Source organism: Pristiophorus japonicus, chromosome 6 (assembly GCF_044704955.1).
Source record: "Pristiophorus japonicus isolate sPriJap1 chromosome 6, sPriJap1.hap1, whole genome shotgun sequence".
Taxonomy (NCBI): Eukaryota; Metazoa; Chordata; class Chondrichthyes; family Pristiophoridae; genus Pristiophorus; species Pristiophorus japonicus.
In genome coordinates this window covers 97,011,988-97,029,561 of record NC_091982.1, presented here as the reverse complement: position 1 = coordinate 97,029,561, position 17,574 = coordinate 97,011,988, and the positions used below count along the sequence as shown (strand labels likewise).

The window sequence follows — 17,574 nt, the reverse complement described above, 5'->3', positions numbered from 1 at the left end:
CCAGCACTGACCTTGCGGCACCCCACTAGTCACTGCCTGCCATTCTGAAAAGGACCTGTTTATTCCCACTCTTTGCTTCCTGTCTGCCAACCAGTTCTCTATCCACGCCAATACATTACCCCCAATACCACGTGCCTTAATTTTGCACACTAATCTCTTGTGTGGGACCTTGTCAAAAGCCTTTTGAAAGTCCAAATACACCACATCCACTGGTTCTCCCTTATCCACTCTACTCATTGCACCCTTTCATAAATCCATGCTGACTTGGACCGATCTGGTCACTGCTTTCCAAATGCGCTGCAATTACATTCTTTAATAATTGATTCCAACATTTTCCCCACCACCGATGTTAGGGAATTAAGGACCGATTAACCTGTTTTCTCTTTCCCTCCTTTTTTAAAAAGTGGGGTTACGTTAGCAACCCTCCAATCCATAGGTACTGATCCAGAGTCCTTGGAATTTTGGAAAAATGATCACCACTGCATCTACTATTTCTAGGGCCACTTCCTTTAGTACCCTGGGATGTAGACTATCAGGCCCTGGGGATTTATTGGCCTTCAGTCCCATCAGTTTCCCGAACACTGTTTCCTGACTAATAAGGATTTCCCTCAGTTCCTCCTTCTCGCTAGACCCTTGGTCCCCTCGTATTTTCGGGAGGTTATTCGTGTCTTCCTTAATGAAGACAGAACCAAAGTATTTGTTCAATTGGTCTGCCATTTCCTTGTTTCTCATTATGAAATTACCTGATTCTGACTGCAAGGGAGCTACATTAGTCTTCACTAATCTTTTTCTCTTCACATTTCTTTTGCAGTCAGTTTTTATGTTCCCTGCAAGCTTACTCTCATACTCTATTTTCCCGTCCAAATTAAACCCTTAGTCCTCCTCTGCTGAATTCTAAATTTCTCCCAGTCCTCAGGTTTGGTGCTTTTTCTTGCCAATTTATATGCCTCTTCCTTGGATTTAACACTATCCCTAATTTCCCTTGTTAGCCACGGTTGAGCCACCTTTCCTGTTTTATTTTTACACCAACATTGATGTACAGTAGTTGTAATTCATCCATGCGATCTTTAAATATCTGCCGTTGCCTATCCACAGTCAACCCTTTAAGTATCATTCGCTAGTCTATCCTCGCCAAATCACATCTCATACCATCGAAGTTTCCTTTCTATAACTTCAGGACCCTTGTCTCTGAATTAACTGTGTTGCTCTACATCTTAATGAAGAATTCTACCATATTATGGTCACTCTTCCCCAAGGGGCCATGCACGACCAGATTGCTAATTAATCTTCTCTCGTTACACAAGACCCAGTCTAGGATGGCCAGCCCTCTAGTTGGTTCCTCGACATATTGGTCTAGAAAACCATCGCTTATACACTCCAGGAAATCCTCCTCCACAGTATTGCTACAATTTGGTTAGCCCAATCAATATGTAGGTTAAAGTCACTCATGATAACTGCTGTACCCTCATTACACGCATCCCCAATTTCCTGTTTGATGGCGTCCCCAACCTCCCTACTACTGTTTGGTGGTCTGTACACAACTCCCACTAATATTTTCTGCCCTTTGGTGTTTCGCAGCCCTACCCATATAGATTCCACATCATCCAAGCTCATGTCCTTCCGTGCTATTGCGTTAACCTCCTCTTTAACCAGTAACGCTACCCCACCTCCTTTTCCTTCCTGTCTATCCTTCATGAATATTGAATACCCCTGGATGTTGAGTTCGCAGCCTTGGTTACCCTGGAGCCCAATTACATCATATCTGTTAACAACTATCTGCGCAGTTAATTTGTCCACCTTATTACGAATGCTCCTTGCATTGAGATTCAGAGCCTTCAGGCTTGTTTTTTTTAAACACTCTTTGTCCTTTTAGAATTATGTTGTAATGTGGCCCTTTTTGATTTTTGCCCTTGATTTCTCTGCCCTCCACTCTTGCTTTTCTCCTTCCTAACTTTTGCTTCTGCCCCCTTTTTACTTCCTTCTGCCTCCCTGCATTGGTTCCCATCCCCCTGCCATATTAGTTTAACTCCTCCCCAACAGCAATAGCAAATACTCAGGAGGTTCATAGTCTCCGGTCCTGCCCAGGTGCAGACCGCCCAGTTTGTACTGGTCCCATCTCCCTCAGAACTGGTTCCAATGCCCCAGGAATTTGAATCCCTTCTCCTTGCACCATTTCTGAAGCCACATATTCATCTGAACTATCCTGCAATTCCTACTCTAACTAGCACGTGGCACTGGTAGCAACCTTAAGATTACTACCTTTGAGGTCCTACTTTTTAATTTAACTCCTAGCTCCCTAAATTCAGTTTGTAGGACCTCATCCCATTTTTTTAACCTATATGTACCACGGCAGCTGGCTGTTCCCCCTCCCCCTCCAGAATGCGCTGCAGCTGCTCCGACACATCTTTGGCTCTTGCACCAGGGAGGCAACATACCATCCTGAAGTCTCGTTTGCGACCGCAGAAATGCCTTACAACAGAATCCTCTATCACTATAGCCCTCCCACTCTTTTTCCTGCCCTCCTGTGCAGCAGAGCCACCCCTGGTGCCATGGACTTGGCTGCTGCTGCCTTCCCCTGATGAGCCATCTCCCCCAATAGTATCCAAAATGTTATATATATGTTTTGGAGGGAGGTGACCGCAGGGAACCCATGCACTGCCTTCCTTCCCTTGCTCTTCCTGATGGTCACCCATTCCCTATCTGGATGTGTAACCTTTGCCTGTGGTGTGACCAACTCACTAAACATGCTATTCAAGATAGCCTCAACATCGTGGATGCTCCAGAGTGCATCCATGCACAGCTCCAGTGCCGCAATGCAGTCTGTCAGGAGTTGCAGCTGGACGCACTTCCTGCACACATAGCAGTCAGAGACACTGGAAGCGTCCCTAATTTCCCACATAACACAGGAGGAGCATGACACGGGTCTGGGCTCTCATGCCATGACTTAACCCTTAGATCAACTTAATTTGCCAACAATGCCAAAGGTTTACTACTGATAAAGAAGAAAAAGATCAAATACTCACCAATCCACCAGCCAATCACTTACCCGCTTGGCTGTGACGTCACACTTCAATTTCTTTTTACTTCTTTGTTTACCTTCTGCCCACGCTCCTGCACCAGCTAGCTCCTCGAACTCTCGCTGACTGCTGCTGTGGCCGCTCCCCGACGGTCGCACTCTTTTATGGGCCGCTTTCGAACTCCCGCTGGCTGCTCCCGTCACCGTTCCCCAACAGTCACACCCTTTTATGGGCCGCTCCTCGAACTCCCGCTGGCTGCTCCCCAACAGTCGCGCCCTTTTATGGGCCGCTCCTTGAACTTCCGCTGGCTGCTTCTGTGGCCATATGGCCCCTCGAGCCTGTTCTGCCATTCAATAAGATCATGGCTGATCTTCAACCTCAACTCCACTTTCCCACTCGATGGGCCCAAGTTTCCCCAACCCCTTTTCCTACTCCAAAAACGGCACCCAAAATGTAGCTCCGTATTCTCCCTGCTCCATCCTAGTGCTTGGCGTGGCAACAGCCCTGCGCCAAAAACAGTGCCGGCAGCTGCGCGCATGCGCAGTAGCTCCTCGCCCTCCCAGCGCATCCTGCCGGCTCGCCACTCCTAGCCCTGGCCGAAGGGCTTGCCGGTGCGTGGTGCATTCTGTGAGTTCCCTCTCCTGCCTGCCACGTTCTGCGAGTTCTCTCTCCTGCCTTCTGCGTTCTGTGAATTCCCTCTCCTGCCTGCCTGCCGCGTTCTGTGAGTTCCCTCTCCTGCCTCGTTCTGAGAGTTCCCTCTCCTGCCTGCCACGTTCTGTGAGTTCCCTCTCCTGCCTGCCACGTTCTGAGTTCCCTCTCCTGCCTTCCACGTTCTGTGAGTTCCCTCTCCTGCCTGCCACGTTCTGCGAGTTTTCTCTCCTGCCTCACCTGCCGCGTTCTGTGAGTTCTCTCTCCTGCCTGCCGGTTCATTCTCCCGCCCCCTATCCCCAGCCGAGTGGCCTCCTAGCCCGCTGACTTCCCCGGCCCAGTATGAAGGTATTAGTTATTATTTATTTATTTATTTGTGATGGTTTTTATGCTTCATGAATGTTGTTGAGAAGGTGTTTAAGTGCTTTGCAAGGTCCTCTGTGCTCCCCGCCCCACCCCCATCTCTGTCTACCTGTGCTGATTTCTTAACTCTCTGTAAGATTTTTCTGTGCGACACATACGCTGGCCGAAGTTAGTTCGGAGCAACTATTAGCTGGCCAAACGGGCTTAAATAGTCAAAACAGGCGTAGGTGACTGGTACCGCCCCCTTTTCAACAAAACGAGACTAAACTAAAAAAAATCTGAAGTAACTCACTTACACTGGAGCAAATTAAATGTGCAGAATTGCGACTTTTAAGATATTCCAGAAAAATCAAGCTGCTCCAAAAAAAAAACGGAGCAACGCCTGCGGAAACTTGTGCCCTATATCCATATCCGTTAATTCCCTGAGTGTCAAAAAATCTCTCTTTCAGCCTTGAATATACTCAAAGATTCAGCATCCACAGCCCTTTGGGGTAGAGAATTCCAAAGATTCACAACCGAGTGAAGACATTCCTCATCTCAGTCTAAAATGACCGACCCCTTATCCTAAGACTCTGACCCCTAGTCCAAGACTCTCCAGCCAGAGTAAACAACCTCTCAGCATTGATCGTGTCCATCACCCTCAGAGTCTTAGAAATTTGCCGATTTTGCGACCGGGTATTTGGTGCTATTTCACCGTTTTTGGCGAAAACCCAGTCGACGGGAAATTTGGTGACTTTTTGTGGCGGCGCTTTCCACGTACCACTGGGCAGAGGAACATCGCCATGCAGGACCCAAAATAATGTTTGCGCCAAAAATTTGGCGCTCTCCGAACCCGCACTCAGAATACCGACAGGGGAAAACCTGTCGTAGCAGCTCTGCCAGTGATGGTAAGTATGAAGACCTACAAAAAGTCAACTTAAAATTTTTATTTTTGAATTCTTTTTCAGCGATTCGATAGATAAGTGCCTTGTAAACGTTTTGTGAATTTTTTTTTTCCAATTTATTTTATGGTGTTTTATCGCTCTCCCAAGGCCCAATTCGCAGCGCTATCAGCCTCGGACTAAAGTTGGCGAGGATCGCGGTTTGTGCCATGAATCCTTGTGCAACACCAATTTTTACCGCTGCGCAAATTAAAGGTTGAATTTGCGACCTGATAGCGATAGCCAAGTGAAAACGGTAATTTTGGTGAAAAAAATACCATTTTTTGCTGAGAACCGAATTTCGAGCCCATTATGTTTATAAGCATGATGTCCAAATATATTTTTTAAAATGTACATTTCATTGCAATTGCACAAGCTTTCTTTGTTAAGATTTTGTGGTGAAAAACAAAAATTCTGATGTCATCGCTGGGATGAGAAAAAAAAAATCATAAAAATGTCAACAGTAGGTATGATTTTAAAATTCATCTGAAACCATATGAAGGAGCTGTTTAATCCTGGAACTTATTTAGCAAGTCAGCAAAAGACAAAACAATACAATGTAACAACACAAAATATAGCAAGCACTTTCAAAATACTACCAGCTAATGCAAGTGTGAAGCAAAAATCAAACATATTCAGATTGAAACTCCCTTAATCTATGTAGCACCAAATATTATAAAATGTTGATCCATTTAACTGGGCGGAATGAACACTTAACCCCCATTTGAAACTTTTGTATCCCACAACTCTTTTTAAACATTGATTTCACTTGTTGGCTCTATTGCAAATAGCATTCATGGCTATTTCACCACTTCATCCAATAGTGATTTTCCAAGGTCCAAGCAGGTTTCTAGGCCCCAAGTATTCACATGATTTGCTCCTGATTTTTAGGAGCAACTGGTGTAGAACGGAGTATCTTAGAAATCGGAATTCTCCACATTTAGTTTGCTCCAGTTCTAGTCAGTTAGAACAGTTTCACTTTGGAACAGAATTTTTTTTTCCAAAGGGGGCGTGTCCGGCCACTTACGCCTGATTTCAAAGTTTTGAGAGTGAAAACTTACTCCAAACTAACTTAGAATGGTGTAAGTGAAGATTTTTGTACGCTCTAAAAAACCTTGTCTACACTTTAGAAAATCAGGCGTAGGTTACAAATCAGGCGTAGGGAATGGTGGGGGGCCGGGGGGGGGGCCGTGTTAAAGGGAAGTTTACAAACATTAATCACTTCAGTTTTACAAATAAAGAGCCATCATCAATAATAAGTGATAAATACATCAATAAATCAACCAATAAATCAATCCAAAAAAATTAATAAGAAATAATTTTTTTTTAAATCAATAAATAAAACATTTTCTACTTACCGACTGCAGCACCGGGAGCCCTCCAACAGCGTGCTGGGATGTCCCCTTCAGTGTGTCTCTATCTCTCTGTGTGTCTCTCATTCTCTGTCTGTCAGTGTCTGTGTTTCTGACAGCGAGCGGAGGAGGCGGGTAGAGGGAGAGAGGGGGGGTGCAGAGGGAGGGATGGGGAGGGGGGAAGGAGATTGGGGGAGGGGGAAAGGAGATTGGGGGAGGGGGGAGGAAGGGAGATTGGGGGAGGGGGGAGGAAGGGAGATTGGGGGAGGGGGGAGGAAGGGAGATTGGGGGGAAGGAAGATTGGGGGGGAAGGGAGGGAAGGGAGATTGGGGGAGGGGGGGGAAGGGAGATTGGGGGAGGGGGGGAAGGGAGATTGGGGGAGGGGGAGGGAGATTGGGGGAGGGGGGGAAGGGAGATTGGGGGAGGGGGGAGGGAGATTGGGGGAGGGGGGAAGGAGATTGGGGGAGGGGGGAAGGAGATTGGGGGAGGGGGGAAGGAGATTGGGGGAGGGGGGAAGGAGATTGGGGGAGGGGGGAAGGAGATTGGGGGAGGGGGGAAGGAGATTGGGGGAGGGGGGAAGGAGATTGGGGGAGGGGGGAAGGAGATTGGGGGAGGGGGGAAGGAGATTGGGGGAGGGGGGGAAGGAGATTGGGGGAGGGGGGAAGGAGATTGGGGGAGGGGGGAAGGAGATTGGGGGAGGGGGGAAGGAGATTGGGGGAGGGGGGAAGGAGATTGGGGGAGGGGGGAAGGAGATTGGGGGAGGGGGGGAAGGAGATTGGGGGAGGGGGGGAAGGAGATTGGGGGAGGGGGGGAAGGAGATTGGGGGAGGGGGGAAGGAGATTGGGGGAGGGGGGAAGGAGATTGGGGGAGGGGGGAAGGAGATTGGGGGAGGGGGGGGAAGGAGATTGGGGGAGGGGGGGAAGGAGATTGGGGGAGGGGGGGGAAGGAGATTGGGGGAGGGGGAAGGAGATTGGGGGAGGGGGGGAAGGAGATTGGGGGAGGGGGGGAAGGAGATTGGGGGAGGGGGGGGAAAGGAGATTGGGGAGGGGGGGGAAAGGAGATTGGGGGAGGGGGGGAAAGGAGATTGGGGAGGGGGGGAAGGGAGATTGGGGAGGGGGAAGGGAGATTGGGGGAGGGGGGAAGGGAGATTGGGGGAGGGGGGGAAGGGAGATTGGGGGAGGGGGGGGAAGGGAGATTGGGGGAAGGGGGAAGGGAGATTGGGGGAGGGGGGAAGGGAGATTGGGGGAGGGGGGAAGGGAGATTGGGGGAGGGGGGAAGGGAGATTGGGGGAGGGGGAAGGGAGATTGGGGGAGGGGGAAGGAGATTGGGGGAGGGGAGGAAGGGAGATTGGGGGAGGGGGGAAGGGAGATTGGGGGAGGGGGGAAGGGAGATTGGGGGAGGGGGAAGGGAGATTGGGGGAGGGGGGGAGGGAGATTGGGGGAGGGGGGAAGGAGATTGGGGGGGGGAAGGAGATTGGGGGGGGGAAGGAGATTGGGGGAGGGGGGGGGGAAGGAGATTGGGGGGGGGGGAAGGAGATTGGGGGAGGGGGGGGGAAGGAGATTGGGGGGGGGGAAGAGGAGATTGGGGGGGGGGAAGGAGATTGGGGGGGGAGATAAGGAGATTGGGGGGGGAGAGAAGGAGATTGGGGGGGGAGAGAAGGAGATTGGGGGGGGGGGAGAAGGAGATTGGGGGGGGGAGAAGGAGATTGGGGGGGGGGAAGAGATTGGGGGGGGGGGGAAGGAGATTGGGGGGGGGAAAAGGAGATTGGGGGGGGGAGGAAAGGAGATGGGGGGGGGCGGAAGGAGAAGGGGGATGGAGGCTGAACGGGCCGGGCCTGAGACTTCGGGCAGGGCCCATCCCCAGCAGCAGATTTACAGGTAGATGCCGTTGGGGCGGGTTGGGGGGGTGGTGGGAGGGAGGTCAGTTCGGTTCGGGTCAGGGGGAGGGAGGTCCGGTCGGATCCAGTCCGGGAGCGAGGGGTGTCGGGTCCGGTCCGCGGGCAGGGGGAGCAGGTGTCGGGTCCGTTCCGCGGGCGGGAGCAGCGGGTGTCGGGTCCGGTCCGCGGGCGGGAGCAGCGGGTGTCGGGTCCGGAGGCGGGGGGGGGGGGGGGGGAGAAGCGGGTGTCGGGTCCGGTCCGGAGGCGGGGGAGGGAGGGGGAGCGGGTGTCGGGGGCGGGGGAGGGAGGGGGAGCGGGTGTCGGGGGGGGGGGGGGGAAAGCGGGTGTCGGGTCCGGTCCGGGGGTGGGTGGGGGGGGGGGGGGGAGGGGGAAGCGGGTGTCGGGTCCGGTCTGGAGGCGGGAAACGGGAGTCGAGTCGGGTCGGGAGGAAGCAGGAGCTGGCCGTGGGAGGAGCCTTATTCACGCAGCCCCAGTGAGGCAATTTGGCCAGGGGCTGCGTGCTTCGGGCGCCTGGAGCTACTGTACTTGCGTGCCCACTGTAGCGCGCACGTGCAGAGGTCCCGGCACTGTTTTCGGTGCAGGGACCTGGCTCCGCCCCTTACAGCTCCTGCTGCGCTGCGCCGAGGGCCAGAGGACCTGCAGGGGGGTGGAGAATCGGGAGGTTTTTTTTTTAGGCGCACTTTGTGGCTTGAAAAACGGGCGTCCAGGTCGGGACTGCGTCGTTCTCGGCGCAGCTCGAAACTTGTGCCCCTAGAATTTATCTGAAGTAGTCCCTTTTAACAACAATAGGACTGCAAGACAATTGTAGTCAAAAGAAATATGAATTCTTTATTGCTATTTCCAGTTTGCTTATGTGGGAGCAATGAAAGTGCCACCTACAATAACAGCAAGTTCCCAAAAGACTGTGGCATAATCTTCCCATTCGAATTCAACAAGAACATGTATTTATATAGCGCCTTTAACGTAGTGAAACGTCCCAAGGCGCTTCACAGGAATATTAGGAGATAAAAATTTGACACCGAGCCACATAAGTAGAAATTAGCGCAGGTGACCAAAAACTTGGTCAAAGAGGTGTGTTTTAGGAGCATCGTGAAGGAGGAAAGAGAGGTAGAGAGATGGAGAGGTTTAGGACGGGAGTTCCAGAGCTTTGGGCCTAAGCAACAGAAGGCAGCCGCCAATGGTTAATCAGGGCTGCTCAAGAGGGCAGAATTAGAGGAGCGCATACATCTCAGGGAGGGGAGAGGCCATGGAGGGATTTGAAAATAAGGATGAGAATTTTGAAATCGAGGCATTGCTCAACAATTCAACATGAAAACAACAATTTGCATTTATATGCACCTTTAACACAGGAAAACATTGTCCCAAGATGCTGCACAGAAAAATACAGACAGGGAACTATTGAAAAATTATCCTGTAAGCTTTCTGAAATGTCCTCCAAATGGAATGTTAGCTTAAAAGTGTTAACGCAACATGGAGTCAGTAGTTGAACTGAATACTGGGAAATGGCTGTGAAAGTTGGCTGATCAAACAGTGACGTTTTTAAACTAACAAATGGTTCTCACAGCTAATCAATCCTTAATGTCTTACAAGTTAAAAACCATAAAGGCTTGGGTATACAAACAAGACATTCCTTAGCTGTGTAGAAAGCCATTTAGAAGAGGCACAAACCCAGAGAAGTGCACTTTCATAAAGATGTCACATTTTCTCACATTCGTGTGGGAACCTTGAGAAGTAGAAAATGGTGAGGTAAGAGTGATTATAAAATGGAGTCAGACAGTCTGAGAAAATCCATGCTTCACTCACTTAGATTTCTCAGAAAACGTACTGACTGAAATGATTGACAGCAAAAGGGGTGAAAACTTCAAACACACGCAGCACTCAGATTGGTCAGTTTCTCTTTTGAAATTAAGATATAAAAATTGGGCACTTTGGATCCCTCCAGGTAGTTTTACAGCAGCAGTCTTTCTTTATCTCTTATATTCTTTGAGCTTCCCTTTGTAGTTAGATGATGATTCTCTAGCTTCTTCTGTAAGTAGTCTATACCTAGGTGTATAAAGGTACCTTACAAATACAAGGTGCTCTTCAGGACACAAAATCATAGGTTCTAGAAATTAAAATGCAAGTCTACAGCACCCGATTACAGGCTTAGATAAGTGTGTCACCGAACTATACAAGTGTTAGATCATCATCATCATCACAGGCAGAACCTCAAAATCAAGAAAGACTTGTTTCCACTCTAAAAGTGAGTTCTTCAGTGACTGAACAGTTCAATACGGGAGCCACAGTGTCGATCACAGATGGGATAAGACAATCGTTGAAGGAAAGGGTGGGTGGGACTGGTTTGTCGCATGCACCATCCGCTGCCTGCGCCTGTTTTCTGCATGCTCTCGGCGACGAGACTCGAGGAGCTCAGCGTCCTCCTGGATGCACCTCCTCCACCAAGGGCAATCTTTAGCCAGGGACTCCCAGGTGTCGGTGGAGATATTGCATTTTATCAAGGAGGCTTTGAGGGTGTCCTTGAAGCGATTCCTCTGTCCACCTTGGGCTCACTTACCGTGTAGGAGTTCCGAGTGGAGCGCTTGCTTTGGGAGTCTTGTGTCAGGCATGTGAACAATGTAGCCCGCCCAACGGAGCTGGTCGAGTCTGGTCAGTGCTTCGATGCTGGGGATGTTGGCGCGTCTGTCCTTCCAGGGGATTTGCAGGATCTTGCGGAGACATCGTTGATGGTATTTCTCCAGCGATTTGAGGTGTCTACTGTATATGGTCCACGTCTCTTGAGCTATACAGGAGGGTGGGTATCACCGCAGCCCTGTTGACCATGAGCTTGCTGGCAGATTTGAGGGCCTGATCTTCGAACACTCTTTTCCTCAAGCAGCTGAAGGTTGTGCTGGCACACTGGAGGCAGTGTTGAACCTTGTCGTCGATGTCTGCCGTTGCTGATAATAGGCTCCCGAGATATGGAAAGTGGTCCACGTTGTCCAGAGTCGAGCCGTGGATCTTGATGACTGGGGGGGGCGGCAGTGCTGTATGGCAGGGTCAGGTTGGTGGAGGATCTTTGTCTTACGGATGTTTAGTGTAAGGCCCATGCTTTCGTACGCCTCAGTGAAGATGTTGACTATGACTTGGAGTTCAGTCTCTGAATGTGTACTGTACAAGTGTTGAGATCAAGGAAGGTGATAGATAGGCGAGTTCACAGATATCAACGTTCGCACACAAGTGAGCTCAGCCGGAACTAAAGATTCAAATGGAACAGATAACCCCGCCACCAAAGACAATCAGGAACTCAACACTCAAGAAGCAAACTCCTGTTTTCCAGAGAAGGAAAGAGATGCACTCAACCACAACGCTTAAAGACGAGGCCATAGAAGTTCTGGAAATATGGCTAATCACCAGCATCTCGACATTATTCTATCCAATAGACTGGCTATCTAATGTTGCTAACTTCTCTGCTATTTAGGGATATAAACCCACTTTAACCTCACCAATTTCTAGTAATCTCAGATACAGTTCTAATTTAATATACAGCATCCCATGAATGCTGAATTACAATGATACACTGATGTGCTGTTACTCATTTTGTTAAGTAACTCCATTAATTATGTTATTCAAACTGCTAGATGACCTTGACTGTATCTACTTATATCTATTAACTGCTCATATATTAAATATTTAACTTTATATTGTGATCGCAGTCAATAAAAGGCTGTTAATGCATGACTTGTTATCTGACTTTGTCGTTCGTGATTTCGCAGTAGCTTGTGGGTATCGCAACTGAGGTTAGGTAAGGTGAACGCAAATTCAATCTGAACTGGGCGACGTAAAATGGTGACACAAGCTGACTCGGGCATTATTCACTCCTAGGCCTAAACTGTGTGGTATAAACTCCAGATGGCTCCTTAATGAAGTTTTAAGCAAAGAGATTAAGGATCTATCTGATTTCAGTGAATCATAGAATGATACAGCACAAGAGGCCATTCGGCCCATCGTGCCTGTGCCAGCGCTTCGGTAAAGCTATCCAATTAATCCGACTCCCCTGCTCTTATCCAAAGTATTCATATTTCTTAACATATAATTCGTCAGGATATCGAAACTCAGTGTTCTTATTGAACAAAGAGGAGGAGAAATTGAGAGGTAGGAGTAAAAGCTTGGTCAAAGAGATGGATTTTATAAAAAGATGCTTAAAGGAGGCGGGACAGAAGTGTTTAGTTAAGGAATTCCAAAGTGGGTGCCGAGACATCTGAAAGTACAGACGCCAATTGCGAGCTAAAGGGTGGGGGGGGGGGGGGGGGAGGGGGGGACTTATACAGAATAGGGAGAAGTGAAACATGGAATTAGTTAAACAAAAGATTCAGAATTGTAAATTAGAAGTGCTGGGGACGAGGAACCAATGCAGGTCAACAAGTATAGGAATGACAGGTGAGCATGCATTGCTCAGTCTGACAGCACATAGGTAGTTGGTGAGCTCAAGAGAGCTGGCAGAGAGGTAGATTTAGGTGTTATCAACATACATGTGGAAATTTATTCTTAACCTAATCAAAGGCCATAGAGAGATTGTGGGGGGATAATGCACCATGGTCACAGTCTCAAAGATTATTAGTGACTTTGGTTGAGGCCATTTTGATGTTGCGATAGGGCAGAAACCCGATTGGAGAAATTCAAACAGCGACCTGCAGAAGAGAGGAACGTGGTTCAGGCAAGCGTATTCAAGGACTTGAGGTTAGAGTTGGGGCGGTAGTTAACAACATACAGATCAAGTGTGGGTTTTTTGAGGATAGGGATGCAGATGGCGGTTTTGAAAGGGAGATGGACTTGCAATGTTAGCTGACATGAGGGCCAAGAAAGGAAGTTGGGTGGTTATGAGTTTAGTGGGAATGGGGTTGAGGGAGTAGGAGCTGAAACCCTTGAATAAACCTGGATAGAAACCAGAGATTAGGGCCGAGGGAAAATTTCACTTGGTGGATAAAGGGAAAGGATAAGATACAATGTAGCCGAATGGATAGCCTCGACTTTGCAGATACAGGAATCTGTGAGCTCCTCATACTTGCTGTTATACGTGAGCACTTGGAGGAGGCAAGACAGTAAAGATTTTGCTAGCTACAAGGACATCAAAGGTGGAGGTACAGGGCCGGTTGTGAAAATATTATGCGAGGGGCTACAAGCCCGCAATAGTGACATTAGAATAGAAAGGCAGAGGAGTAGTGATGGGTTCAGGTCAGATTAGCGTGGATAAAGTGTGATAAGGGAGAAATGGAAGGCAAGATGGCTGGGTGACAGGAGGGAGAGAGAAGAGCAATTCAAACATACTTGAAGTGTGAGTTTTTCATTATTTAGAACCATTTCTTCCCTTACTCAGAGCATTTAAATTACATATCTGGTCTGCTTTGGGCTTTGTACAGTGCAATTTTGAGCACAGTTGTTTTATGGAAGAAATGCTACCTGAAACAGTAACCTTTCAGGTGGCTTGTTTAGCATCAAAAAGCAAAAGCATCCATGACACAATGACAAATGCTCACCTTCGACCAGTTGGCTCTTCGCATTGCAGTTTCTGGATTGTATTGTTTTTTAGGCTGGAGTCCATGTGGCAGTGGTGCAGGAGCTCCAGAATGAATGGGTGCACCCCCAATGGGTGGTGGTGGAGGTGGGCCTCCAAAAGGCGGCGGCGGCGGTCTCCCTGGACCACCAGGAAGTGGTGGAGGAGGTGGTGGTCTACAACCCGGAAGGGGAGGTGGTGGAGGGGGAGGAGGGGGAGGAGCAATGCCTCCAGGGAGGGGAGGTGGGGCTGGAATTCCACCTGGGAGAGCAGGTGGTGGGGGAGGGTGTATACTAGAAGCCACAGGTGCTGCTTTCCTCTGTAAAAATAATTATAAAACACATTTACCATCATAAAAACACACAAAAGCTCATGAAAATAAGATATGCAACTAAAACACTAATGAGAAACAAATATAGGGTGAACAGATATACCAGGGCCAATTATCTACTTAATTACTCAAACTTCATGCAAAAATATTGAATTTAATATATTTTAAACATTGCATATCCACCAGCAGTGTGACAGTCAGTCACAGGTGGATGATGATAAACGTTATTGACTATTTTGTGTCTGTTTTTAATGGAATCTTAAAGGAATATACCAATTAAAACATTATCCATTAATTCAATGTTTCTAATACAACTATTTATCCTATTTATTCATTTTAGCTTTAAATACAGCTTGCTTGTTCAATAGGAACAAGCCACCTGCTGAGCTCACTTTGGACTGTTACAGTACTGTGCACTTACATGAAAGTACTGATCGCCAAGTCCCCCCTCCTCTTACTTCAGCCCTGAATTAAAATAAGTTTATAGTGCTTTGCTAATGGCTCAACAAGCCTATTCGGTGAGTCGCTTCTTCTTAGGCGGTCCCTCGTATCGAGGATGACTTGCTTCCACACCAAAAAGGGATGAGTTCACAGGTGTTTCAATGAAGGACCTGGTATTACAGGTCCCGAACTATATGTTGAAGGGTGGAAGATGCCTGTGCGTGGACTTTAACGTGTGGTGGCCATTGCGTACCAGCCACCACACGGGCTTGACAGAGCTAGGTCTTGGTCCAGTGGCAAGGGTTAACCAAGACGACTGGAGACCAGCTCTGCTGCGCGGACCTAGTGCGTACACATATGGCAGCGTGGGCTGGCGCCGTGCTGCCCCAAGGCCATCACACCTCTCCTGGGCCCCGATCATGTCGTTCCATGATCACTCGCCGCTTCTGCCCACGCTGCAATCACTGACCTGGAACCACAGCTAGGGCTCAGTGCCCGGGCAGAACTCAGTGCCTTGGTGGGTGCTTTCCTTGGTCGGGGCCACCACGCTGTCCAGGGGTGGCAGGTCGTGGCCATAAAAGGCGAGTGGCCCCTGGACAGCATACCACTTCAGGGAGCAGCGCAAGCTGGTGCAAGAGGGCGACGGCAGTGATTCGGTGAGTAGCTGAATCATATAGACTAAGAATTCCCAAGATTTGATCCACAGTCTGTGCTGAGTTTGTTCATTTCAGACAGATGGCAATAGGGACATTGTAATTGGTCTCAGTGCCTCTAGTTTAGGTCATGGGATAATCAGCGAGAGTTCCATATCCCAAATCAGTACCCTGTAGCCTCTACTGGAAATGCACATGGACTTTGAAGGCCAGAACTGGGCTCAGCTGCAATGGCTGGACTGTAGGCGAGAATAAGATTGTGCTCAACTCTGATGACCCTGGCAGTTGAACAGTCCAAAGTGAGCTCAGCAGGTAGCTTGTTCCTATTCAACAATACTTACTTCCCAGCCAAACAGTGACTTTTGAGAGAAGTTAAAATAATTGGCTCCCCGATTGAGAGATAACATATTGTTTAAAAAAAAGATATTAACCAACTCAGTTGTGATGAGAAAAATCCAGAAATTCCAAATCATTCCCATCCTTTCAGTTCCTAACACAAGTGTACAGAAAATGTAATTGTTCACAGATTGAAATACAAGAAATGGACATTATTACTAGTTAATGATCAACAATAAAAATTAGTTTAGTTTAAAGTAACAATTGCTTATCAACTGAATTTTCTCATAAGGCAACACGAGAGAATGTCACTGTGCGGACTTGATTGTGAAATGTCGTTTCTTCTCCAGAAAACTCAGTAGTGATATTATTCTTGCTGTCATTGATGTCTGACTCGGTCTTTCTGGATTCCATTTTAAGGCAAATGAAAAAAGCATTCCATGACCACCAAACAGTAGTACTGAGGTTGGGGACAGCATCAAAAAAGAAAGTAGGGATGCATGCAATAAAGGTACAGCAGTTATCATGGGTGACTTTAATCTACATATTGATTGGGCTAACCAAACTGGTAGCAATGCGGTGGAGGAGGGTTTCCTGGAGTGTATTAGGGATGGTTTTCTAGACCAATATGTCGAGGAACCAACTAGAGAGCTGGCCATCCTAGACGGGTGATGTGTAATGAGAAAGGACTAATTCGCAATCTTCTTGTGCGAGGCCCATTGGGGAAGAGTGACCATAACATGGTAGAATTCTTTATCAAGATGGAGAGTGACACATTTAATTCAGAAACTAGGGTTCTGAACTTAAGGAAAAGTAACTTCGATGGTTTGAGGCGTGAATTGACTAGAATAGACTGGCAAATGATACTTAAAGGGTCGACGGTGGTTAGGCAATGGCAAACATTTAAAGATCACATGGATGAACTTCAGCAATTGTACATCCTTGTTTGGAGTAAAAATAAAACGGGGAAGATGGCTCAACCGTGGCTAACAAGGGAAAATAAGGAGTGTGTTAAATCCAAGGAAGAGGCATATATATTGGCCAGAAAAAGCAACAAACCTGAGGACTGTGAGAAATTTAGAATTCAGCAGAGGAGGACAAAGGGTTTAATTAAGAGGGGAAAAATAAGAGTACGAGAAGAAGCTTGCCGGGAACATAAAAACTGACTGCAAAAGCTTCTATAGATATGTGAAGAGAAAAAGGTTAGTGAAGACAAATGTAGGTCCCTTGCAGTCGGATTCAGGTGAATTTATAATGGGGAACAAAGAAATGGCAGACCAATTGAACAAATACTTTGGTTCTGTCTTCACGAAGGAAGACACAAATAACCTCCAGAAGTACTAGGGGACTGAGGGTCCAGTGAGAAGGAGGAACTGAAAGATATCCTTATTAGGCGGGAAATTGTTAGGGAAATTGATGGGATTGAAGGCCGATAAATCCCCGGGGCCTGATAGTCTGCATCCCAGAGTAGTTAAGGAAGTGGACCTAGAAATAGTGGATACATTGCTGATCATTTTCCAACAGTCTTATCGACTCTGGATCAGTTCCTATGGACTGGAGGGTAGCTAATGTAACACCACTTTTTAAAAAGGGAGGGAGAGAGAAAGCAGGTAATTATACACCGGTTGGCCTGACATCATTAATGGGGAAAATGTTGGAATCAATTATTAAGGATGAAATAGTAGTGCATTTGGAAAGCAGTGACAGGATCGGTCCAAGTCAGCATGGATTTATGAAGGGGAAATCATGCTTGACAAATCTTCTGGAATTTTTTGAGGATGTAATTAGTAGAGTGGACAAGGGAGAACCAGTGGATGTGGTGTATTTGGACTTTCAAAAGGCTTTTGACAAGGTCCCACACGAGATTGGTGTGCAAAATCAAAGCACATGGTATTGGGGGTAATATATTGACGTGGATAGAGAACTCGTTGGCAGACAGGAAGCAGAAAGTCGGGATAAACGGGTCCTTTTCAGGCAGTGACTAGTGGAGTGCCGCAGGGCTCAATGCTGGGACCCCAGCTCTTAACAATATATATCAATGATTTAGATGAAGAAATTGAGTGCAATATCTCCAAGTTTGCAAATG

At 47.9% G+C, this 17,574-nt stretch overlaps 1 protein-coding gene across 1 annotated transcript in view; it reads right to left on the bottom strand.

The window, feature by feature from the left end:
• The window catches only part of diaph2 (diaphanous-related formin 2), a 503,895-nt gene that overhangs the window by 28,781 nt on the left and 457,540 nt on the right, over positions 1-17,574 (bottom strand). The window contains exon 17 of the mRNA XM_070883985.1: positions 13,711-14,046. Coding sequence (XP_070740086.1) covers positions 13,711-14,046 — 336 coding nt within the window. The remainder of the gene's footprint in view (positions 1-13,710; positions 14,047-17,574) is intronic.